The sequence below is a fragment of the Coregonus clupeaformis genome, chromosome 6 (genome assembly GCF_020615455.1).
Source record: "Coregonus clupeaformis isolate EN_2021a chromosome 6, ASM2061545v1, whole genome shotgun sequence".
Lineage (NCBI taxonomy): Eukaryota > Metazoa > Chordata > Actinopteri > Salmoniformes > Salmonidae > Coregonus > Coregonus clupeaformis.
Genome location: NC_059197.1, coordinates 31,092,299 through 31,117,854, shown reverse-complemented (window position 1 = coordinate 31,117,854; position 25,556 = coordinate 31,092,299). Strand labels below are relative to the sequence as shown.

General features: G+C 42.1%; 1 protein-coding gene across 2 annotated transcripts; it reads right to left on the bottom strand.

The window, feature by feature from the left end:
- Nucleotides 1-696: 696 nt before the first annotated feature.
- On the bottom strand, nt 697-23,965 carry napab (N-ethylmaleimide-sensitive factor attachment protein, alpha b). 2 transcript variants are annotated; one of them, XM_041878175.2, is made up of 11 exons: nt 23,772-23,965; nt 19,053-19,132; nt 10,628-10,744; nt 10,026-10,072; nt 9,287-9,364; nt 4,288-4,343; nt 3,018-3,102; nt 2,807-2,911; nt 2,644-2,712; nt 2,433-2,483; nt 697-851 (listed from the first exon to the last, which is right to left on the bottom strand). In XM_041878175.2, the coding sequence occupies exons 1-11, from the start codon at nt 23,867-23,869 to the stop codon at nt 750-752; spliced, it is 888 nt and encodes a 295-aa protein (XP_041734109.1). In that variant the 5' UTR covers nt 23,870-23,965; the 3' UTR covers nt 697-749. The 2 variants fall into 2 exon arrangements, with proteins under 2 accessions (XP_041734109.1, XP_045075953.1); XM_045220018.1 differs by lacking the exons at nt 10,026-10,072; nt 19,053-19,132; nt 23,772-23,965 and having other exon boundaries at nt 10,628-10,735.
- Between the last annotated feature and the right edge of the window lie 1,591 nt (nt 23,966-25,556).

The following is a 25,556-nucleotide window of genomic DNA, read 5'->3' as shown; positions in this document are numbered from 1 at the left end:
GTTGAATAGCGAATGGAGGACGCTTTTCCCGTGGTTCAATTTCACGCCAGCCAGGTAGGCTACTCTGGTTGTAACCACGAAGCAATGTGCTTAATATTAGGAACGTTTAGAAATAATTATAGTAGGCTTAGCCTATAGAAAGCTGATGAGATCCTCCTCTTTTTAATAGCCTATAGGCAATCAAAACTGTTTTCTCCCGCAATTGCACATCCTGTAGAAATATTGCCCAACAGGAACACATTTAATTTTATGCATCAACCACCTATGAGGAGCTGGCTCTCACTGCGCAACAGGTGATCCTATTGGCTCTCACTGCACAACAGTTGATCCTATTTCGCTCAAACTCTGAATCCCAGGGCTCTCAAAGTGTTTGATTTGATTTTCGATTGCATTTGCATTTATGTCAGAGTGATTAGAGGGACAATAGAGCGCCGAGTACCAATGACCATCAGCGGTATTAGAGCACAGTTTTGGAGAAGCCTAGTTATCTTGACTCGTGGAATTTGACCGCAATCATGACTGGTCACTGCTGGTGAGCGGTAATACGGTCACCTTAACAGCCCTAGGTGTGGATGGGGTTTGGGTATAGGGAGTCTGGGGAGGGGTTTGGGGGTCTGGGGAGGGGTTTGGGGGTCTGGGGTGGGTTTGGGGGTCTGGGGAGGGGTTTGGGGGTCTGGGGTGGGTTTGGGGGTCTGGGGTGGGTTTGGGGGTCTGGGGAGGGGTTTGGGGGTCTGGGGACATCAGGAACATTAACGCAGGTCACTCTCATCCTCCTGTATGGTCTTCTTGATGCGGAGGAGCATAGTGGTCAGCCACTGGTCCAACCTGGAGACAGTGTCATATTCCTTCACCTGGGAGAGAGGGGGGGGAGGTGGATAGAGAGATTGAGAGAGATCGAGACAGACAGACATACAGAGAGAGGGCGAGAAGGAGAGATGAGGAGAAGTATAGGGAGGGACGGAGCGAGAGAGTAATGGGGGGAGGGAGAGGGGAGGGGTGAGACAAGAAAATAAACAAGTTAACTTCCAGTTTCCAGTAATTGAATTCACTTTCTTTTTCAAGACTGTTCTAGTTCTAGTTCATGCCAGACTTCCTCAGTGACGGTTCATGTCAGACTTCCTCAGTGACGGTTCTAGTTTTAGTTCATGTCGGACTTCCTCAGTGATGTTCTAGTTTTAGTTCATGTCGGACTTCCTAAGTGACGGTTCTAGTTCTAGTGCATGTCGGACTTCCTCAGTGATGTTCTAGTTTTAGTTCATGTCGGACTTCCTAAGTGACGGTTCTAGTTTTAGTGCATGTCGGACTTCCTCAGTGACAGTTCTAGTTTTAGTTCATGTCGGACTTCCTAAGTGACGGTTCTAGTTTTAGTTCATGTCGGACTTTCTCAGTGACAGTTCTAGTTTTAGTTCATGTAGGATTTCCTCAGTGCCGGTTCTAGTGCATGTCGGACTTCCTCAGTGATGTTCTAGTTTTAGTTAATGTAGAACTTCCTCAGTGACGGTTCATGTCGGACTTCCTCAGAGACAGTTCTAGTTCTAGTGCATGTCGGACTTCCTCAGTGATGTTCTAGTTTTAGTTAATGTAGAACTTCCTCAGTGACGGTTCATGCCGGACTTCCTCAGTGACGGTTCTAGTTCTAGTGCATGTCGGACTTCCTCAGTGACGGTTCTAGTTTTAGTTCATGTCGGACTTCCTCAGAGACAGTTCTAGTTCTAGTGCATGTCGGACTTCCTCAGTGATGTTCTAGTTTTAGTTAATGTAGAACTTCCTCAGTGACGGTTCATGCCGGACTTCCTCAGTGACGGTTCTAGTTCTAGTGCATGTCGGACTTCCTCAGTGACGGTTCTAGTTTTAGTTCATGTCGGACTTCCTCAGAGACAGTTCTAGTTCTAGTGCATGTCGGACTTCCTCAGTGATGTTCTAGTTTTAGTTAATGTAGAACTTCCTCAGTGACGGTTCATGTCGGACTTCCTCAGAGACAGTTCTAGTTCTAGTGCATGTCGGACTTCCTCAGTGATGTTCTAGTTTTAGTTCATGTCGGACTTCCTCAGTGACGGTTCTAGTTTTAGTTCATGTCGGACTTCCTCAGTGACGGTTCTAGTTTTAGTTCATGTCGGACTTCCTCAGTGACGGTTCTAGTTCTAGTGCATGTCGGACTTCCTCAGTGACGGTTCTAGTTTTAGTTCATGTCGGACTTCCTCAGTGATGGTTCTAGTTTTATTTCCTGTCTTACTTCCTCAGTGACGGTTCTAGTTTTAGTGCATGTCGGACTTCCTCAGTGACGGTTCTAGTTTTATTTCCTGTCTTACTTCCTCTTTTCATTAGTGTTGTTATTGTTTGCCATCTTTTCATTTGCATTAATGAATTCAGTACTGACTTCCACATACACAAATAAAGATACAAAACAATACTTTGAGGAGAGCTCCACTCACTGCATCGGTATATACATCAACATTCTGTTCTTCATACGCATCTAAAAGTTTCTGCAGAGAAAAATAGAAATGAATTGTAATTAAAATACATATTTTGGAGTTCAAAGCCTTGGAGCAAAGACAAGCAGTGAATCAGCTTGGTTAAGGTGAGGGGTTGGATAAGAGAAGACAAAAACATAGAGCCCATATGAGAAACAACCCATCCCCTTACCTTTACCAGTTTACATTCTCGAGAATCTGAGAAGGCAGGGAACATTTCTTCATACTTCTGCAAGGCCAGCTATATGTCAGGAGATAAAGGAGGTTAGTTAGAGAAGAGGCCTAGAAGCCTTGTAGAGGATTTGAAAACAGACAGATGTCGGTTTGGGGCTAACTTTGGCATTGAGCATGTCCACACAGAAGTGGCAGAGAGCTGCCTTGAAGAAGTAGTCTTTAGCGCTGTATTTCAGCAGTGTGCTGTCCATCGCATTGGTCCCAACCTTAAAAACACACATAGACCAAAAACAGGATCGTTAACAGTAAATATAAATGACATAAAAACATATATTTACTAGAACTGCCTCCTGCGACATTGACAGATCTCACCTGTTCATAGATCTCTATGGCTTTCTGGTACTGCTCCAGCTGCGCTACATAGGTAGCTACCTTCAGAAGGCACTTGTTAGCAGAGCTGAGACAACAAGGAGGAAGGGAGAGAGACACAAGGACAACCAGTTAAAACACGGTCAAATAGCACAGGGTCTGATTCAGTAGGACAGGACAACCAGTTAAAACACGGTCAAATAACTCCGGGTCTGATTCAGTAGGACAGAACAACATAGGGGAATATGTAAGGCATCATGTCAGCTCACAGTAAGGAGTCATGTGGGCTCTATTCATTGCATTTCTATCTCTCCATAGTTTCCACCATAGATATACAACCCTATAGAGCTGATGTGTGGTCCAGTGGTAAGAGCCACTGGCCCCGGCACATGTATGCCAGAGTTGGCATGGGTTGGAATCCGGACCACTGCCCTTTGACCCCCCCTCCCATGTATGCCAGAGTTGGCATGGGTTGGAATCCGGCCCACTGCCCTTTGACCCCCTCCCATGTATGCCAGAGTTGGCATGGGTTGGAATCCGGCCCACTGCCCTTTGACCCCCCCTCCCATGTATGCCAGAGTTGGCATGGGTTGGAATCCGGACCACTGCCCTTTGACCCCCCTCCCATGTATGCCAGAGTTGGCATGGGTTGGAATCCGGCCCACTGCCCTTTGACCCCCCCTCCCATGTATGCCAGAGTTGGCATGGGTTGGAATCCGGCCCACTGCCCTTTGACCCCCCTCCCATGTATGCCAGAGTTGGCATGGGTTGGAATCCGGACCACTGCCCTTTGACCCCCCCTCCCATGTATGCCAGAGTTGGCATGGGTTGGAATCCGGACCACTGCCCTTTGACCCCCCTCCCATGTATGCCAGAGTTGGCATGGGTTGGAATCCGGACCACTGCCCTTTGACCCCCCTCCCATGTATGCCAGAGTTGGCATGGGTTGGAATCGGACCACTGCCCTTTGACCCCCCTCCCATGTATGCCAGAGTTGGCATGGGTTGGAATCCGGACCACTGCCCTTTGACCCCCCCCTCCCATGTATGCCAGAGTTGGCATGGGTTGGAATCCGGACCACTGCCCTTTGACCCCCCTCCCATGTATGCCAGAGTTGGCATGGGTTGGAATCCGGACCACTGCCCTTTGACTCCCCCACCCCAACACTGTTCCAGCTCTTCAATAAAGCAAAAAAAAAATGGAGTAGGACTGCCCTACTCCTTAAAAAAATACCTTTTAGAACAAAAATGGATATATTGTCTACGGTTCCTACCTTGTGGACTCTTCTCCTTTGTAGTAGTCTGCTGCCTGTTCATAGTGAGCTATCGCCTGCAGACAGAGACAACATTTAGACACACCTGACCCCCTGTGTAAATAATCTATTTGAATTCAAGCACTTTTTGACAGCATCCCTTTTGATTTAAACAAAACTTTCCATACATGTTTGCCCATTGTAGCAGTGATCAGAAAGTGACTTTTAGGACCTGAATGACAAAACATTCAAGAGATAAAAGGTGCTCAAAGTTGACTAATTTTGCATACCCCACCATACCATGAGACATACACGTCTTCATCGCTGGAAAAGATAAATGGTTGAGTTGAATATAATTTAAAAATCTTACAAACAGGGTTGTCAAACCACTTTCTAATTTTGTGAGTTTTTTTTTTTTTTTACCTCTAACGTCAATTATGTAAAAACACAAAACAAAAAATCATATTCAAATCAAAATCAAATCAAATGTTATTGGCCACATGCGCCAAATACAACAGGTGCAGACATTAGTGAAATGCTTACTTACAGCCCTTAACCAACAGTGCATTTATTTTTAATAAAAAAAGTAAAATAAAACAAAAAAGTGTTGAGAAAAAAAGAGCAGAAGTAAAATAAAATAACAGTAGGGAGGCTATATATACAGGGGGGTACCGGTGCAGAGTCAATGTGCGGGGGCACCGGCTAGTTGAGGTAGTTCAAGTAATATGTACATGTGGGTAGAGTTAAAGTGACTATGCATAAATAATTAACAGAGTAGCAGCAGCGTAAAAAGATGGGGTGGGGGGCAGTGCAAATAGTCCAGGTAGCCATGATTAGCTGTTCAGGAGTCTTATGGCTTGGGGGTAGAAGCTGTTGAGAAGTCTTTTGGACCTAGACTTGGCACTCCGGTACCGCTTGCCGTGCGGTAGCAGAGAGAACAGTCTATGACTAGGGTGGCTGGAGTCTTTGACAATTTTGAGGGCCTTCCTCTGACACCGCCTGGTATAGAGGTCCTGGATGGCAGGAAGCTTGGCCCCAGTGATGTACTGGGCCGTACGCACTACCCTCTGACACTGCCTGGTATAGAGGTCCTGGATGGCAGGAAGCTTGGCCCCAGTGATGTACTGGTCCGTACACACTACCCTCTGACACTGCCTGGTATAGAGGTCCTGGATGGCAGGAAGCTTGGCCCCAGTGATGTACTGGGCCGTACGCACTACCCTCTGACACTGCCTGGTATAGAGGCCCTGGATGGCAGGAAGCTTGGCCCCAGTGATGTACTGGGCCGTACGCACTACCCTCTGACACTGCCTGGTATAGAGGTCCTGGATGGCAGGAAGCTTGGCCCCAGTGATGTACTGGGCCGTACGCACTACCCTCTGACACCGCCTGGTATAGAGGTCCTGGATGGCAGGAAGCTTGGCCCCAGTGATGTACTGGGCCGTACGTCCCTTTATGTTGCAGCTTAGACCCTACTTTTTTTGTGTTGTGCCGCCATTGGTTGAGACACAACATGCTCTTGAATACAAACTACAACATAAACTACCGTAATTTTCGGACTATAAGCCGCGCTTTTTTCCCAATTTTTCGACCCTGCGGCTTATATAACGGTGCGGCTAATCTATGGATTTTTACAGCTAACAGCCACTAGAAGACCTCCTAAATCTATGGATTTTACAGGTTACAGTCCACCAACTTTAACTCTATGGGCTCTATGACCGGTCCGCGCCCCCCACCTTTAAGCGGCGGGCTCCAGCAGGAAAAGCTGGAGGCCGGAAAAGAGTGAGACAGGTAGTGCGCAAAAGTAAAAGTGGAACCGAGAGTGGTACGAGAGACAGAACGAGAGCAAGACTGACAGACATTACGAGAGCGAGACAGTTTGTCTCTTTCCCGACAATCCCCTCTGTGCACGAACCCTTACATATGGTAATTAAACATTAAAACACCTGCGGCTTATATATGTACACATCATTCAATTTAGCTACTGCGGCTTATACTCCGGTGCGTCTTATAGTGCGGAAAATACGGTAATTTCATTTTTAGAATTTACGCGTTTTTAGATCAGTGACCGTTTGTATAATTTTTTTTTTAAAGATTATTATTTTTGTACCCCTTTTTTGTGATATCCCATCGCTGCAACTCCCGTACTCGGGAGAGCCGAAGGTCGAGAGCCACGAGGTCGAGAGCCAAGGTCGAGAGCCACGAGAGCCACACTGCTCGTTTAACCCGGAAGCCAGCCGCACCAACGTGTCGGAGGAAACGCCATACAGCTGCCGACCGAGGTCAGCGTGCATGCGCCCGGCCGCCACAAGGAGTCGCTAGAGCGCGATGGGACAAGGACATCCCGGCCGGCCAAACCCTCCCCTAACCTCGGACGACGCTGGGCCAATCGTGCACCTCCTCATGGGTCTCCCGGTCGACACAGCCTGGGATCGAACCCGGGTCTGTAGTGACGCCTCGCCTTAGACCGCTGCGCCACTCGGGAGGCCCCATAAAATAGTTTTTAAATGATATCAAACTCAACCGTTTCTCTTTTAAATTATATCAAACTCAACCGTTTCTCTTTTCCAGTGATGTAGACATGTCTCATGGTATGGTGGGGTATGCAAAATAGGTAAACTTTCAGCACTTTTATCTCTTGAAAGTGTTGGCATTCAGGTCCAAAAGGTCACTTTCTTTGCACTTCTATAAAAATGGGCAAATAATATGTATGGAAGGTTTCGTTCAAATCAAAAGGGGTGCTGTCACAAAGTGATTGAAGTACACCATCAGACAAACCTCTAGAAAGAGGCACCTGACCCATACAATTACACCCTGGTACAACACCTGGCTATGAATGCAAATGATCAGACTGTTAAATAGCCTTCACTAGCACATTAGAGGCTGCTGCTGCCTATTGAAATCACTGGCCACTTTAAGAAATGGAACACTAGTCACTTTAATAATGTTTACATATCTCGCACTACTCATCTCATATGTATATACTGTATTCTATACTATTCTACTGTATCTTAGTCCATGCCTCTCTGTCATTGCTTGTCCATATATGTATATATTCTTAAATTCCATTCCTTACTTCGATGTGTGTGTATTGGGTATATGTTGTGAAATTGTCAGATATTACTTGTTAGATATTACTGCACTGTCGGAGCTAGAAGCACAAGCATTTCGCTACACCCGCAATAAACATCTGCTAAACACGTGTATGTGATCAATACAATTTGATTTGAAATGTGCCATTACATCTCTGACACAACAACCACAGATGATTTAGCATATTTAATCATAGGGAGCTGATTCTCCCAAGCTATTCAGCTCAGAGATATACAGGACAGTAGTGACTATTCATCTCAGAGATATACAGGACAGTAGTGGCTATTCAGCTCAGAGATATACAGGACATTAGTGGCTATTCAGCTCAGAGATATACAGGACAGTAGTGACTATTCATCTCAGAGATATACAGGACAGTAGTGGCTATTCATCTCAGAGATATACAGGACAGTAGTGACTATTCATCTCAGAGATATACAGGACAGTAGTGACTATTCATCTCAGAGATATACAGGACAGTAGTGACTATTCAGCTCAGAGATATACAGGACAGTAGTGGCTATTCAGCTCAGAGATATACAGGACAGTAGTGACTATTCATCTCAGAGATATACAGGACAGTAGTGGCTATTCAGCTCAGAGATATACAGGACATTAGTGGCTATTCAGCTCAGAGATATACAGGACAGTAGTGACTATTCATCTCAGAGATATACAGGACAGTAGTGGCTATTCAGCTCAGAGATATACAGGACAGTAGTGACTATTCATCTCAGAGATATACAGGACAGTAGTGACTATTCATCTCAGAGATATACAGGACAGTAGTGACTATTCATCTCAGAGATATACAGGACAGTAGTGACTATTCATCTCAGAGATATACAGGACAGTAGTGACTATTCAGCTCAGAGATATACAGGACAGTAGTGACTATTCAGCTCAGAGATATACAGGACAGTAGTGACTATTCAGCTCAGAGATATACAGGACAGTAGTGACTATTCATCTCAGAGATATACAGGACAGTAGTGACTATTCATCTCAGAGATATACAGGACAGTAGTGACTATTCATCTCAGAGATATACAGGACAGTAGTGACTATTCATCTCAGAGATATACAGGACAGTAGTGACTATTCAGCTCAGAGATATACAGGACAGTAGTGACTATTCAGCTCAGAGATATACAGGACAGTAGTGACTATTCAGCTCAGAGATATACAGGACAGTAGTGACTATTCAGCTCAGAGATATACAGGACAGTAGTGACTATTCATCTCAGAGATATACAGGACAGTAGTGACTATTCAGCTCAGAGATATACAGGACAGTAGTGACTATTCAGCTCAGAGATATACAGGACAGTAGTGGCTATTCAGCTCAGAGATATACAGGACAGTAGTGACTATTCATCTCAGAGATATACAGGACAGTAGTGGCTATTCAGCTCAGAGATATACAGGACAGTAGTGACTATTCATCTCAGAGATATACAGGACAGTAGTGACTATTCAGCTCAGAGATATACAGGACAGTAGTGACTATTCATCTCAGAGATATACAGGACAGTAGTGACTATTCAGCTCAGAGATATACAGGACAGTAGTGACTATTCATCTCAGAGATATACAGGACAGTAGTGACTATTCAGCTCAGAGATATACAGGACAGTAGTGACTATTCAGCTCAGAGATATACAGGACAGTAGTGACTATTCAGCTCAGAGATATACAGGACAGTAGTGACTATTCATCTCAGAGATATACAGGACAGTAGTGACTATTCATCTCAGAGATATACAGGACAGTAGTGACTATTCAGCTCAGAGATATACAGGACAGTAGTGACTATTCATCTCAGAGATATACAGGACAGTAGTGACTATTCCAGGCTAGCTGGAGGACAGATACAGGCTGTGTCTCAAATGCTTCTCCATTCCCTATAAAATGCACTAGGTCTGACCTTATCAATGTCCACCAGCTCCGTCTCAAAGATCTCTGCGATGGAGATGTGATGTTTGGCTGCGATGGTGAACCGTCCCTAATGAGTCCAAGAGAAGAGGAACACACAGGAAGCAGGAAGCAGAAAGAAGGATGAAAGAAGCACCAGAACAACAGAACGGAACACCAGAACAGCAGAACAGAACACCAGAACACCAGAACACCAGAACAGCAGAACAACAGAACAGAACACCAGAACAGAACACCAGAACAGACTGTGCTCATATCAGCTCTATATGTTACTGGTGAAATACATTTTTACATTTTTAGTCATTTAGCAGACGCTCTTATCCAGAGCGACTTACAGTTAGTGAATACATTATATACACACACATATATATATATATATATATACATACACACACATATATATATTTTTTTTATACTGGCCCCCCATGGGAATCGAACCCATAACCCTGGCGTTGCAAACGCCATGCTAGCCAACTGAGCTACATCCCTGCCGGCCATTCCCTTCCCTACCCTGGACGACGCTGGGCCAATTGTGCGCCGCCCATGAGTCTCCCGGTCGCGGCCGGCTGCGACAGAGCCTGGATTCGAACCAGGATCTCTAGTGGCACAGTTAGCACTGCGATGCAGTGCCTTAGACCACTGCGCCACTCAGGAGTGTTTTGGTGTGTTGAACCACTATGTGCAGTCAAAGAGGTGGGTATCCAGCCTCTATCCATACGAAGACTTCTCACCATGTCTGTGTAGATCTCTATGGCTCGGTTCAGACAGTTGATAGCCTCTGTGGAGGGGGGAGGGGGAGGGGGAGGGGGGGGGAGAAGTGTACATCAGATGCATTATAAACTCAGAGACTTTCTATTCACTCTGATCTGCAGGAAATACCAAGGTCATGTTTAATTTCTTTGGCGAAACATTAACCAAACGCTGAAAGAACAGTTGAGTGTCTACAGTTGTAGGGGGCAGGAGAGAGAGAGGTACATCAGAGAGCCTTCTATTCACACAATTAGACCCAACCAAATCATGATAAAACAAAAAAGAGAATTACTTGACACATTGTAAATAATTAACAAAAGAACAGAGCAACCTGGAATGCTATTTGGCCCTAAACAGAGAGTACACAGTGGCAGAATACCTGACCACTGTGACTGACCCAAACTTAAGGAAAGCTTTTACTATGTACAGACTCAGTGAGCATAGCCTTGCTATTGAGAAAGGCCGCCGTAGGCAGACTTGGCTCTCAAGAGAAGACAGGCTATGTGCACACTGCCCACAAAATGAGGTGGAACCAGAGCTGCAATGGTTGTAAAGTCCATGGTGAGGTACAGAGAGAGAATACCTTGTGGGTCAGCTTTTTTGAAGGCGTTTCCAGCATCGATGAAGTTAGTGGCAGCGTCGTGTTTACTCTGGAGCTGGAGGTGGAGCCGGGCCGCCTGGGAGAACGCATTACCTGCAGCTGAAACACAGACATTATCCACTATCACCATATAGACATTATCCACCATCACCATACAGACATACAGTTGAAGTCGGAAGTTTACATACACTTAGGTTGGAGTCATTAAAACTCATTTTCCAACCACTCCACAAATGTCTTGTTAACAAACTATAGTTTTGGCAAGTCGGTTAGGACATCTACTTTGTGCACGACAAGTCATTTTACCAACAATTATTTACAGACAGATTATTTCACTGTATCACAATTCCAGTGGGTCAGAAGTTTACATACACTAAGTTGACTGTGCCTTTAAACAGCTTGGAAAATTCCAGAAAATTATGTCATGACTTTAGAAGCTTCTGATAGGCTAATTGACATCATTTGAGTCAATTGGAGGTGTACCTGTGGATGTATTTCAAGGCCTATCTTCAAACTCAGTGCCTCTTTGCTTGACATCATGGGAAAATCAAAAGAAATCAGCCAAGACTGTAGACCTCCACAAGTCTGGTTCATCCTTGGGAGCAATTTCCAAACGCCTGAAGGTACCACGTTCATCTGTACAAACAATAGTACGCAAGTATAAACACCATGGGACCACGTAGCCTTCATACCGCTCAGGAAGGAGACGCGTTCTGTCTCCTAGAGATGAATGTACTTTGGTGCGAAAAGTGCAAATCAATCCCAGAACAACAGCAAAGGACCTTCTGAAGATGCTGGAGGAAACCGGTACAAAAGTATCTATATCCACAATAAAACGAGTCCTACATCGACATAACCTGAAAGGCCGCTCAACAAGGAAGAAGCCACTGCTCCAAAACTGCCATAAAAAAGCCAGACTACGGTCTGCAACTGCACATGGGGACAAAGATTGTAGTTTTTGGAGAAATGTCCTCTGGTCTGATGAAACAAAAATAGAACTGTTTGGCCATAATGACCAAAGGGGGTTGCTTGCAAGCCGAAGAACACCACCCCATTCGTGAAGCACGGGGGTGGCAGCATCATGCTGTGGGGGTGCTTTGCTGCAGGAGGGACTGGTGCACTTCACAAAATAGATGGCATCATGAGGAAGGAAAATTATGTGGATATATTGAAGCAACATCTCAAGACATCAGTCAGGAAGTTAAAGCTTGGTCGCAAATGGGTCTTCCAAATGGACAATGACCCCAAGCATACTTCCAAAGTTGTGGCAAAATGGCTTAAGGACAACAAAGTCAAGGTATTGGAGTGGCCATCACAAAGCCCTGACCTCAATCCTATAGAACATTTGTGGGCAGAACTGAAAAAGCGTGTGCGAGCAAGGAGGCCTACAAACCTGACTCAGTTACACCAGCTCTGTCAGGAGGAATGTGCCAAAATTCACCCAACTTATTGTGGGAAGCTTGTGGAAGGCTACCCGAAATGTTTGACCCAAGTTAAACAATTTAAAGGCAATGCTACCAAATACTAATTGAGTGTATGTAAACTTCTGACCCACTGGGAATGTGATGAAAGAAATAAAAGCTGAAATAAATCATTCTCTCTAATATTATTCTGACATTTCACACTCTTAAAATAAAGTGGTGATCCTAACCAAAGACAGGGAATTTGTACTAGGATTAAATGTCAGGAATTGTGAAAAACTGAGTTTAAATGTATTTGGCTAAACTGTATGTAAACTTCCGACATCAACTGTATATCCAACTATCACAAAACAGACAACCACTATCACAAGACAGACATACAGTGCATTCGAAAAGTATTCAGACCCCTTGACTTTTTCCACATTTTGTTATGTTACAGCCTTATTCTAAAATTGATTAAATAAATAAAAATCCTAATCTATGCACAATACCCCATAATGACAGTGAAAACAGGTTTTTAGAAATTTTACAAATGTATTAAAAATAAAAAAAACATACCTTATTTACATAAATATTTGCATAAGTATTCAGACCCTTTGCTATGAGACTCTAAATTGAGCTCAGGTGCATCCTGTTTACATAGATCATCCTTGAGATGTTTCTACAACTTGACTGGAGTCTGCCTGTGGTGAATTCAATTGATTGGACATGATTTGGAAAGGCACACACCTGTCTATATAAGGTCCCACAGTTGACAGTGCATGTCAGAGCAAAAACCAAGCCATGAGGTCGAAGGAATTGTCCGTAGAGCTCAGAGACACACAGATCTGGGGAAGGGTACCCAAAAATTCATGCTGCATTGAAGAACACAGTGGCCTCCATCATTCTTAAATGGAAGAAGTTTGGAACAACCAAGACTCTTCCTAGAGCTGGCCGTCCGGCCAGCCAAACTGAGTAATCGGGGGAGAAGGGCCTTGGTCAGGGAGGTGCCCAAGAACCCAATGGTCACTTTGACAGAGCTCCAGAGTTCATCTGTGGAGATGGGAGAACCTTCCAGAAGGACAACCATCTCTGCAGCACTCCACCAATCAGGCCTTTATGGTAGAGTGGCCAGACGGAAGCTACTCCTCAGTAAAAGGCACATGACAGCCCGCTTGGAGTTTGTCAAAAGGCACCTAAAGACTCCCAGACCATGAGAAACAAGATTCTCTGGTCTGATGAAACCAAGATTTAACTCTTTGGCCTGAATGCCAAGTGTCACATCTGGAAGAAACCTGGCACCATCCCTACGGTGAAGCATGGTGGTGACAGTATCATGCTGTGGGGATGTTTTTCAGCGGCAGGGACTGGGAGACTGGTAAGGATCAAGGGAAAGATGAACAGAGCAAAGTACAGAGATCCTTGATGGAAACCTGCTCCAAAGCGCTCAGGACCTCAGACTGGGGCGAAGGTTCACCTTCCAATCTCTGGAGAGACCTGAAAATAGCTGTGCAGCGACGCTCCCCATCCAACCTGACAGAGCTTGAGAGGATCTGCAGAGAAGAATGGGAGAAACTCCCCAGATACAGGTGTGCCAAGCTTGTAGCGTCATACCCAAGAAGACTCAAGGCTGTAATCGCTGCCAAAGGTGCTTCAACAAAGTACTGAGTAAAGGGTCTGAATACTTATGTAAATGCGATAGTCTTTTCTTTTTAATACATTAGCAAAAATGTCTAAAAACCTGTTTTTGCTTTGTCATTATGGGGTTTTGCGTGTAGATTGATGAGGGAAAAAACAATTTAATCAATTTTAGAATAAGACTAACGTAACAACACGTAACAAAAAGTCAAGGAGTCTGAATACTTTCTGAATGCACTGTTGATAGATTAATTATTAATGACTAATTATTACACCCTGAAACTGTGTGCAATTTGTTAGAATGTGTGAGTGTAGGACCAGTAAAGAATATGACATTGTGTTACTATTTAGCAATGTGAGTAAGAGTTAGGCCAGACAACAAAGGACAAGGAGAACTGTCTACAGGCAACTGAGAAACCAAGGTAACTGAGGAATTTAGGGAGGAGAGAAACTGTTAGGCGTGTGTGTGTGTGTGTGTGTGTGTGTGTGTGTGTGTGTGTGTGTGTGTGTGTGTGACATGATGGTCAGGAGAGCAGTTTTCCAGTGGAAAACTACAGCCCACCTAAAGAAGGGGAGGGATTATTTATTTTTTCTCTCTGACGTGTGCATATAAAAAGATTGTACGGCCATTTTGTTTCAGAACGTTCTCAATGAATAAAGCCTGATGATTGTATGCTGGGCTACTTGGTCTGATTATTAGAGATTTCCAACCTCTGGGATACAGACTGAGTAATAAGTTCATTTTTGAAACATTGAGATAGAAATTCACGTAACAACTGTATCCACTATCACAACACAGACATATCCACTATCACAACACAGACATATCCACTATCACAACACAGACATATCCACTATCACAACACAGACATATCCACTATCACAACACAGACATATCCACTATCACAACACAGACATATCCATGGGGGACAGAAGGAGGATGCTGGATTGGCGCACAGTCAAGAAATCTGATCTAACTAAGTGAATATTCGTCATATCCGTCATGATTGATGTTTTGTAACAGGCCAACAATGTGGTTATTAAAGTCAGATTTTGATATTATTTGGCTGTTTTTCACTGTATAACATTTAGAAGTAGTTAGGGCTGCACGATTGACAAAATATTTAGTAGCGATGTTTTGGCCAGATATTGCGATTATAAATTGCAATTTTCAAACACTTTGGTGAATAACTTGGTAATTCCATCAGACATGGTTAAAAACAAGTGTCCGGATAGAGAACATCACTTCTAAAATGAGATCATATGAATGAACACATTCTGTTCCACCAGACCAAAGATCTGTTTAACCAGGTGGTCCTCTGGTAGATATATAGAGACTATAGGTAGATATATAGAGACTATAGGTAGATATATAGAGACTATAGGTAGATATATAGAGACTATAGGTAGATATATAGAGACTATAGGTAGATATATAGATATATAGATATATAGAGACTATAGGTAGATATATAGAGACTATAGGTAGATATATAGAGACTATAGATAGATATATAGAGACTATAGATAGATATATAGAGACTATAGGTAGATATATAGAGACTATAGGTAGATATATAGAGACTATAGGTAGATATATAGAGACTATAGGTAGATATATAGAGACTATAGGTAGATATATAGAGACTATAGGTAGATATATAGAGACTATAGGTAGATATATAGAGACTATAGGTAGATATATAGAGACTATAGGTAGATATATAGAGACTATAGGTAGATATATAGAGACTATAGGTAGATATAGAGACTATAGGTAGATATATAGATATATAGAGACTATAGGTATATATAGAGACTATAGGTATATAAGTCCGTGTTGCCCAGCGACAGCCCCAAAACATCACTGCTCTAGAGGAGATCTGCATGGAGGAATGGGCCAAAATACCAGCAAGAGTGTGTGAAAACCTTGTGAAGACTTACAGAAAACGTTTGACCTGTGTCATTGCCAACAAAGGGTATATAACAAAGTATTGAGAAACTTTTGTTATTGACCAAATACTTATTTTCCACCATAATTTGCAAATATATTCATTAAAAATCCTACAATGTGATTTTCTGGATTTTTCTTTCTCATTTTGTCTGTCATAGTTGACGTGTACCTATGAGGAAAATTACAGGCCTCTCTCATCTTTTTAAGTGGGAGAACTTGCACAATTGGTGGCTGACTAAATACTTTTTTTCCCCACTGTATATAGAGACTATAGGTAGATATATAGAGACTATAGGTAGATATATAGAGACTATAGGTAGATATATAGAGACTATAGGTAGATATATAGATATATAGAGACTATAGGTAGATGTATAGAGACTATAGGTAGATGTATAGAGACTATAGGTAGATGTATAGAGACTATAGGTAGATGTATAGAGACTATAGGTAGATGTATAGAGACTATAGGTAGATGTATAGAGACTATAGGTAGATGTATAGAGACTATAGGTAGATGTATAGAGACTATAGGTAGATGTATAGAGACTATAGGTAGATGTATAGAGACTATAGGTAGATGTATAGAGACTATAGGTAGATGTATAGAGACTATAGGTAGATATATAGAGACTATAGGTAGATATATAGATATATAGAGACTATAGGTAGATATATAGAGACTATAGGTAGATATATAGAGACTATAGGTAGATATATAGAGACTATAGGTAGATATATAGAGACTATAGGTAGATATATAGAGACTATAGGTAGATATATAGAGACTATAGGTAGATATATAGAGACTATAGGTAGATATATAGAGACTATAGGTAGATATATAGAGACTATAGGTAGATATATAGAGACTATAGGTAGATATATAGAGACTATAGGTAGATATATAGAGACTATAGGTAGATATATAGAGACTATAGGTAGATATATAGAGACTATAGGTAGATATATAGAGACTATAGGTAGATATATAGAGACTATAGGTAGATATATAGAGACTATAGGTAGATATATAGAGACTATAGGTAGATATATAGAGACTATAGGTAGATATATAGAGACTATAGGTAGATATATAGAGACTATAGGTAGATATATAGAGACTATAGGTAGATATATAGAGACTATAGGTAGATATATAGAGACTATAGGTAGATATATAGAGACTATAGGTAGATATATAGAGACTATAGGTAGATATATAGAGACTATAGGTAGATATATAGAGACTATAGGTAGATATATAGAGACTATAGGTAGATATATAGAGACTATAGGTAGATATATAGAGACTATAGGTAGATATATAGAGACTATAGGTAGATATATAGAGACTATAGGTAGATATATCTTCTACTGAAGATGTGTTGAAATACTGCCATACTACTGAAGATGTGTTGAAATACTGCCATACTACTGAAGATGTGTTGAAATACTGCCATACTACTGAAGATGTGTTGAAATACTGCCATACTACTGAAGATGTGCTGAAATACTGCCATACTACTGAAGATGTGTTGAAATACTGCCATACTACTGAAGATGTGTTGAAATACTGCCATACTACTGAAGATGTGTTGAAATACTGCCATACTACTGAAGATGTGTTGAAATACTGCCATACTACTGAAGATGTGTTGAAATACTGCCATACTACTGAAGATGTGTTGAAATACTGCCATACTACTGAAGATGTGCTGAAATACTGCCATACTACTGAAGATGTGCTGAAATACTGCCATACTACTGAAGATGTGTTGAAATACTGCCATACTACTGAAGATGTGTTGAAATACTGCCATACTACTGAAGATGTGTTGAAATACTGCCATACTACTGAAGATGTGTTGAAATACTGCCATACTACTGAAGATGTGCTGAAATACTGCCATACTACTGAAGATGTGCTGAAATACTGCCATACTACTGAAGATGTGTTGAAATACTGCCATACTACTGAAGATGTGCTGAAATACTGCCATACTACTGAAGATGTGTTGAAATACTGCCATACTACTGAAGATGTGTTGAAATACTTCCATACTACTGAAGATGTGTTGAAATACTGCCATACTACTGAAGATGTGCTGAAATACTGCCATACTACTGAAGATGTGCTGAAATACTGCCATACTACTGAAGATGTGCTGAAATACTGCCATACTACTGAAGATGTGCTGAAATACTGCCATACTACTGAAGATGTGTTGAAATACTGCCATACTACTGAAGATCCTTCTTTGTCACCAAATCAACGTTCTCGTTAGCACTAGCAGCACTCATGTTTCCGACACATTCTGCCTATGATGGAGCTACGGCGAGGTGAAGCCCTTTCTCTCCTCGCCAGCATCTAACGGCGCGCTCTAAGCGAGGACGCTTGTGATTGGCCAGCATGCAGAGTGAAAAAGCCTGCTTGTGATTGGTCAGCATCCTCTGTGCATGTAGAGAGTGAATGAACGAAGTCTAGCGCATCTCATTGGGGGAGGTACCGAAGTCTATCGCATCTCATTGGGGGAGGTACCGTAGTCTAGCGCATCTCATTGGGGGAGGTACCGTAGTCTAGCGCATCTCATTGGGGGAGGTACCGAAGTCTATCGCATCTCATTGGGGGAGGTACCGTAGTCTAGCGCATCTCATTGGGGGAGGTACCGTAGTCTAGCGCATCTCATTGGGGGAGGTACCGTAGTCTAGCGCATCTCATTGGGGGAGGTACTGTAGTCTAGTTTTTGTTGTGTTATTGGAGTGTCAAAGAACGGAGAAAATTGCAACCTATTGCGATATGGATATTCTACATGTAAATATCGCAATTTCGATCTGAATTTGATCGTGCAGCCCTAGAAGTAGTTCCCTTTCAGGTTTAGAAGAAGTGACTGCTAAATGCTAACTCCCATTCGTATAAGCTGGTAGCATAGTTAGCATAAACAAATTGGTGGTGGTCGTCAAAGTCGTTTTTTTGAACTGTAATGCAGTTGATTGGTGACGATGACATGAACATGTATTGGGGTTGACATCCATACAAGCATTATTACTCAAAATTTTTACCTCAACATAGTGTGAAATACACATCGAAACAATAGCCTAAAATGTAGGCTCATTTTGCTGGGGGGCAATGAGGAGACTCAAGATCTTCCCAACATGGCATATCTCCCCCAGCCGTGTCATTGACATTCCCATTGTTTTGGTCGAGTTCCATTGACCTCTTTACCGTATCTATACGGCTACAAATCAGTGTTCTCACCAAACCAGTTCTATATGGCTACAAAAGCGTTCTCACCATACAGGTTCTAAGCATTTCGCTACACCCGCAATAACATCTGCTAAAACACATACACGTGACAAATAACATTTGATTTGATATGGCTACAACAACAAACAAAAAAAACAGTGTTCTCACCACACCAGTTCTTTGCCATCTTGTACATGTTGGCAGCCCTGGCGTACAGATCACAGGCCTCTTCCATCTTGGACGAGCCTCTGCGTCAACAGAATTAGAGAAGCAGTGAGCCAGGTGCTATCAGGACTAGTAACACAGTGCAGTAAGAGTTATACAGTATAGGCTCTGTTTCAATACTGTCAAGTATATCACTGACTGTATTGGCAAAAACGACCGTTAGAATAGCAGTTCAAAATGTGTGCATGAGATGAGACAACCGTTATTATCATTAATTAGGCCTATTAAACTAAACAAACCATGGCAGTCATTTCACTGAGGAACATTATCAGTTAGCAATCATTGATGTTTACAATAAAAAAGTGTGAAGACAACGGACTTCAGTAGTGGAAGGGGGAACCGGATCAGAGGGGGAACAGAATGTAACACCAGAAAAATAGGGATAATTTCACGTATTTTATTTTGAATATTGTATTATTCATACCAGCAATTCTTTTGAAAAGTTCACACAAATACTGGTATGTTGAGAGCTAATTGTGTAGGCTATATTTAAAGAAATACACTTTTAATCGAATACAAATATATATTATTGGAATTACTCAATAGAGTCTGCTAAACTTCAATGGGTCTCTTGTGCTGAGCAACCGGTTTAATACAAAGTACTGGTGACTCCTTACTCCACCCACTGCAATACAATACAAGGTATATGGGATACTTATTGGCTTATAGGAGAGAACTTTTCTACCTGTCTCAGCTAAAGTGGGAAATACTCAGTAGGGTCTCTACTAACCAAATATGGTTAGTTTTGGAGGGGGACTGTCACCCAGCAGCACTTTGTTCTCCACCCCCCCCCCTTATAGCCCCCAATGCAATACACTGTAATAGACTGTACATGGGATAACCATCATATTGGCTTGTAGAGAGAACGTTTTTCAACCTGTCTCAGCTTAAGTAGGGTGGGAAATACTCAGTAGGGTCTCTACTAACCAAGTATGGATCATTTTGGAGAGGGACTGTGTCGTACGGCCTGCTGCTGGCTTTTCACGCCGCCCCCTCCATCGCCCACAATGCAATACACTGTACATGGGACAGCCATCATATTGGCTTGTAGAGAGAGAACTTTTCTTTCCAGGCACAATTGGCATAACCTCTTTGCTGTCACAAAACAGACTATGTAATTCCTGACTCTCAAAAGACACAGGGGGACATTAACACATTGTGACTTCAGATGTGACTTCAAAAGATCATTCATATGTTATAATCCTCTTTAGTAAGTGGAGATGGAAGTTTTGGTTGTCTTCGGAATTACACGTTTAGACCCAGATGAGTCATTACTTGCGCATTTGTCAGAGCACATATTCCTTTTGTCTTTCTGAAGAAAACGTAGTACTTTTCCACTGTTTCTTCTGGTATATTTTACATTTTAGTCATTTAGCAGACGCTCTTATCCAGAGTGACTTACAGTTTAGTGAGTGCATACATTTTTCATACTGGCCCCCCCGCGGGAATCGAACCCACAACTCTGGCGTTGCAGGCGCCATGCTCTACCAACTGAGCTACAGGATAGAACACAGCATGTTTCAGGAGTTATTGGACTTTGTCTAAAAAGGTAAAGCTCACACTTGATTTTGATACTTGAGCGCAGTCGATATACCAGAGCTTGTCATGTAGTGTGTACGGTAAATGCTATAATAGAGAATTCTAAGACGTGAATGTTACATATGCAGGATAGATTCAAGCTCTTAGGTAAAACAGCTCTCTGCTGGCTTGTCTACCTTCACAAGTAATATCTTTGGAGCATGGATGACATTCAAGCTTGACAACTGAAAGTTGTTAGCAGTATTACATGTTTTAGAAATCTTCTACCAGCATGTAACATTTCTACCAGCATGTTAAATGTGCAACCAGAGGAAAAATCTACTCTAGACCACCTTTACTCCACACACAGAGACGCGTACAAAGCTCTCCCTCGCCCTCCATTTGGCAAATCTGACCATAACTCTATCCTCCTGATTCCTGCTTATAAGCAAAAACTAAAGCAGGAAGCACCAGTGACTCGGTTAATAAGGAAGTGGTCAGATCACGCAGATGCTAAGCTACAGTACTGTTTTGCTAGCACAGACTGGAATATGTTCTGGGATTCTTCCTGTGATCTGTGATCACGCTTTCCGTAGCCAATGTGATTAAGACCTTTAAGCAGGTCAACATTCACAAGGCGGCAGGGACAGACGGATTACCAGGACGTGTACTCCGAGCATGCGCTGACCAACTGGCAAGTGTCTTCACTGACATTTTCAACATGTCCCGGACTGAGTCTGTAATACCAACATGTTTCAAGCAGACCACCATAGTCCCTGTGCCCAAGAACACTAAGATAACCTGCCTAAATAACTACCGACCCATAGCACTCACGTCTGTAGCCATGAAGGGCTTTGAAAGGCTGGTCATGGCTCACATCAACAACATTATCCCAGAAACCCTAGACCCACTCCAATTTGCATACCGCCCCAACAGATCCACAGATGACATTCACATTTACATCATTTAGCAGACGCTCTTATCCAGAGCGACTTACAATGCAATCTCTATTGCACGCCAAACTGCCCTTTCCCACCTGGGGTGTAGCTCAGTTGGTAGAGCATGGCGTTTGCAACGCCAGGGTTGTGGGTTTGATTCCCACGGGGGACCAGTATAAAAAATAAATAATGTATGCACTCACTAACTGTAAGTCGCTCTGGATAAGAGCGTCTGCTAAATGACTAAAAATGTAAATGTAAATGGACAAGAGCAACACCTACGTGAGAATGCTATTCATTGACTACCACCACCTTCCGGAGACATTTGAAACCCCACCTCTTTAAGGAATACCTGGGATAGGATAAAGTAATCCTTCTACCCCCCCCTTACCCCAACCCACCCCCCAAAAAAAAAAAAAAAAAAACTTTGTAAAGTGGTTATCCCACTGGCTATAAGGTGAATGCACCAATTTGTACAGCTCAGCGTTCAACACCATAGTGCCCTCAAAGCTAATCACTAAGCTAAGGACCCTGGGACTAAACACCTGCCTCTGCAACTGGATCCTGGACTTCCTGTTTTGTCTTTAAAACTGATATTCAACACTACAACAGTATATTCATTTATTGTTTTGGAATTAATATACAGTACCAGACAAAAGTTTGTACACACCTACTCATTCAAGTTTTTTTTTTAGTTTTTTTTTTTACCGTTTTCTACATTGTAGAATTTTATTTTATTTTATTTTATTTCACCTTTATTTAACCAGGTAAGCCAGTTGAGAACAGGTTCTCATTTACAACTGCGACCTGGCCAGTTGTAAATGAATAAATGAATAATAGTGAAGACATCAAAACTATGAAATAACACATATGGAATCAAGTAGTAACCAAAAAAGTGTTAAACAAATCAAAATATATTTTATATTTGAGATTCTTCACAACACAACTGATTGGCTCAAATGTATTAAGAAGGAAAGAAATTCCACAAATTAACTTTTAACAAGCACACCTGTTAATTGAAATGCATTCCAGGTGACTACCTCATGAAGCTGGTTGAGAGAATGCCAACACTTGTGTGAAAAGCTGTCATCAAGGCAAAGGGTGGCTATTTGAAATTTGTTTAACCCTTTTTTTGTTACTACATGATTCCATATGTGTTATTTTATAGTTTGTCTTCACTATTATTCTACAATGTAGAAAATAGTAAAAATAATGAAAAACCCTTGAATGAGTAGGTGTGTCCAAACTTTTGACTGGTCCTGTATATAACATGCAGGACTAAATGCATGCCTATAACACAGACCCCCTCGAAAACGAACCATACTATGTTAGTAGAGACCCTACTGAGTATTTCCCACCCCACTTAAGCTGAGACAGGTTGAAAAACGTTCTCTCTACAAGCCAATATGAGGGTTATCCCATGTACAGTCTATTACAATGTATTGCATTGGGGGCTATAGTGCTGCTGGGTGACAGTCCCCCTCCAAAACTAACCATATTTGGTTAGTAGAGACCCTACTGAGTATTTCCCACCCACTTTAGCTGAGACAGGTAGAAAAGTTCTCTACAGTCCAATATTCTCAACATACCAATGTCAACATTGTCTTTTTTCCATTACTGGCTTAAACATTTTTGAAAGCATATTTTCTATTTGTTTTCATAAATTACTTACTGGATTTTATTTTTGGCACATTAGAAAGTGGCTATTGATTCCAATATGTTTTGAATGAGTTTTCCACATTGCAATGTTTTGCAACGCAGACTTTGGTTTCGACATCGCCATAAAGTGACGTCATCGTTTGTACTGCTGGCAGAAAGCGAGTAACCAAGGAGTCATGGACAGAAACACAAGAAATACGTTTGCTTTGCTTTACTTTACTCTCATGCGTTACCAACCAATATAGAAATAAAACTTCATCCACGTCAAATAACTGTTTTGGGGTTAAAGTTAGCTATCTAAGATACTTTGTTGACTTGATTGTTGTTGGCTAACTAAGCTAACTGCTGTTAGCTGGATGAGGAAATTGCACTAACGTTGGTAGACCAACACTATATTACTTTTTTTTCTTCAACAATTAACGTTAAAAGGGTAGTTGGTAACTAGTAGCTAACAGTTAGATAATTAGCAAACAGTACCTAACGTTACTCACTGTACCATTTGCGATTGCTAGCTAAACTACCGAGGCTAGCTAGCTGGAATGCTCACCCAAACAACGCCCCAAAAAACGACTGAGATGATTTCAGTTTCTTTTCAGCCTCAGCCATCAAAGCCGAGGCTTCCTTCTCTTTTCCAGAGTTGTCCATGTTTGTAACAACTAACTAACTTGGTAGTTTAGTAAAGCGGCAGTCGTGTTCTCCTTCTTCTTCTGGTGATTTTTTTATGGCAGTTGGCAACCAACTTTAAGGTGCATTACCGCCACCAACTGGACTGGAGTGTGGACCAGAGACAGGGAAGGTCCAAATCATAAACAATATTCTCGTCTCCATAAGGAAACGAAATACATAATTAAATACTACACACCATGATGATTTCCACAGCAGTTCACTTAATCCTGGCTCTTCAACCCCATTACTCCACAAATCTAATAACAATAGCTCCCTTTCCCTCATATTTCTGGCACTGAAATAGAAAGTGTTCCAATGTCTCCATCTTCTCCTGACAATGATCACACCTCCCAGTCGGATGTTTCCCCACCAAATTCAATGTACTATGAGCCTTGTGTGTCCCAGTCACAGCCTTGTGATTGCACTTTCCTCCCTTCTCTCTCGGCCTGATGACCTCATGTACTGTTGTTGTGTTGAATATCACTTTTTTTTGCTAACCTTGTTTGCTTCCAGTGTGAAATAAAATGTAAACAAAGACACAATATGAACAATGATGGACTAGCATACCTGTTAACAACCTATATTCACCTAATGGTGATGGTAATGGTGCACCTTTACACATTGAAAGGACAGCCTTGATGTGCCAAAAAATGCATCAGCTCAATCGCTTGGCCTGACAAAAACAATAATTGTTGAGCTAGTATCCTCGTAAAATCATGTTGCTATATGTTTCTATCACCACAATTATGCATAGCCTTCCAATTATTTTCTTAAACCCACCTTGGTCACAATTTATCCAAAGGTTGGCTTCTTGGACTTGGATCTTGGATTGATTCATGGAAAATACAAGTGATTATTACTTGTCCTTTGTCCTTTTAGAAATGTCAATGTTTAGCGGTCCAATTCTGAACATAAAAGGCTTGACATTATTTTATAGCAAATGACTCCCGAGTGGCGCAGTGGTCTAAGGCACTGCATCGCAGTGCTAGCTGTGCCACTAGAGATCCTGGTTTGAATCCAGGCTCTGTCGTAGCCAGCTGCAACCGCGAGACTCATGGGGCGGTGCACAATTGGTCCAGGGTAGGGGAGTGAATGGCCAGCAGGGATGTAGCTCAGTTGGTAGAGCATGGTGTTTGCAATGCCAGGGTTGTGGGTTCGATTCCCATGGGGGGCCAGTATGAAAAAATAAAATAATGTATGCACTAACTGTAAGTTGCTCTGGATAAGAGCGTCTGCTAAATGATGTAAATGTAATTACAAAGTGACAAGCAGTAAATTTGCTCAGTGTGACAAACAATTTGGACCAGCACTCCAGATATTCTGGTACTTTCTGTTTCTCGTGTAAGGTCAAAAGTCACCATTGTAATGTGAAACCCTGTATCCCCATCTCGCTTTATTGATCTTCCAGCAGTTGGCAATGAGAGGTTGACCTACAGATAGAGCTCAGTAATCTGTCATTCAGGGATAAACGCCAAAAAAGGGCACATCTTATATTTGACTCTCTTAAGATTAAGGCTGATGACCATCATCTCTATAGAATCTACAAACATTGAGGACACAGCAGGAGTTAAATATTTTTATGAATAATGTAATGAGTTCCTATATTGATGTTATTCCAACATGTAACTATTTCCCCAATCATCTTGAGGGTAAGCCTTTCCCATTT

Excerpts from the sequence above, each read along its gene's own strand:
- napab (XM_041878175.2), bottom strand. The coding sequence starts at position 23,869 with ATGGACAACTCTGGAAAAGAGAAGGAAGCCTCGGCTTTGATGGCTGAG. Across the intron at positions 19,133-23,771 it reads TTTTTTGGGGCGTTGTTTGG|AGGCTCGTCCAAGATGGAAG; the intron begins GTGAGCATTCCA and ends CTGTTGACGCAG. Across the intron at positions 10,073-10,627 it reads CAAAAAAGCTGACCCACAAG|AGGCTATCAACTGTCTGAAC; the intron begins GTATTCTCTCTC and ends CCCCCTCCACAG.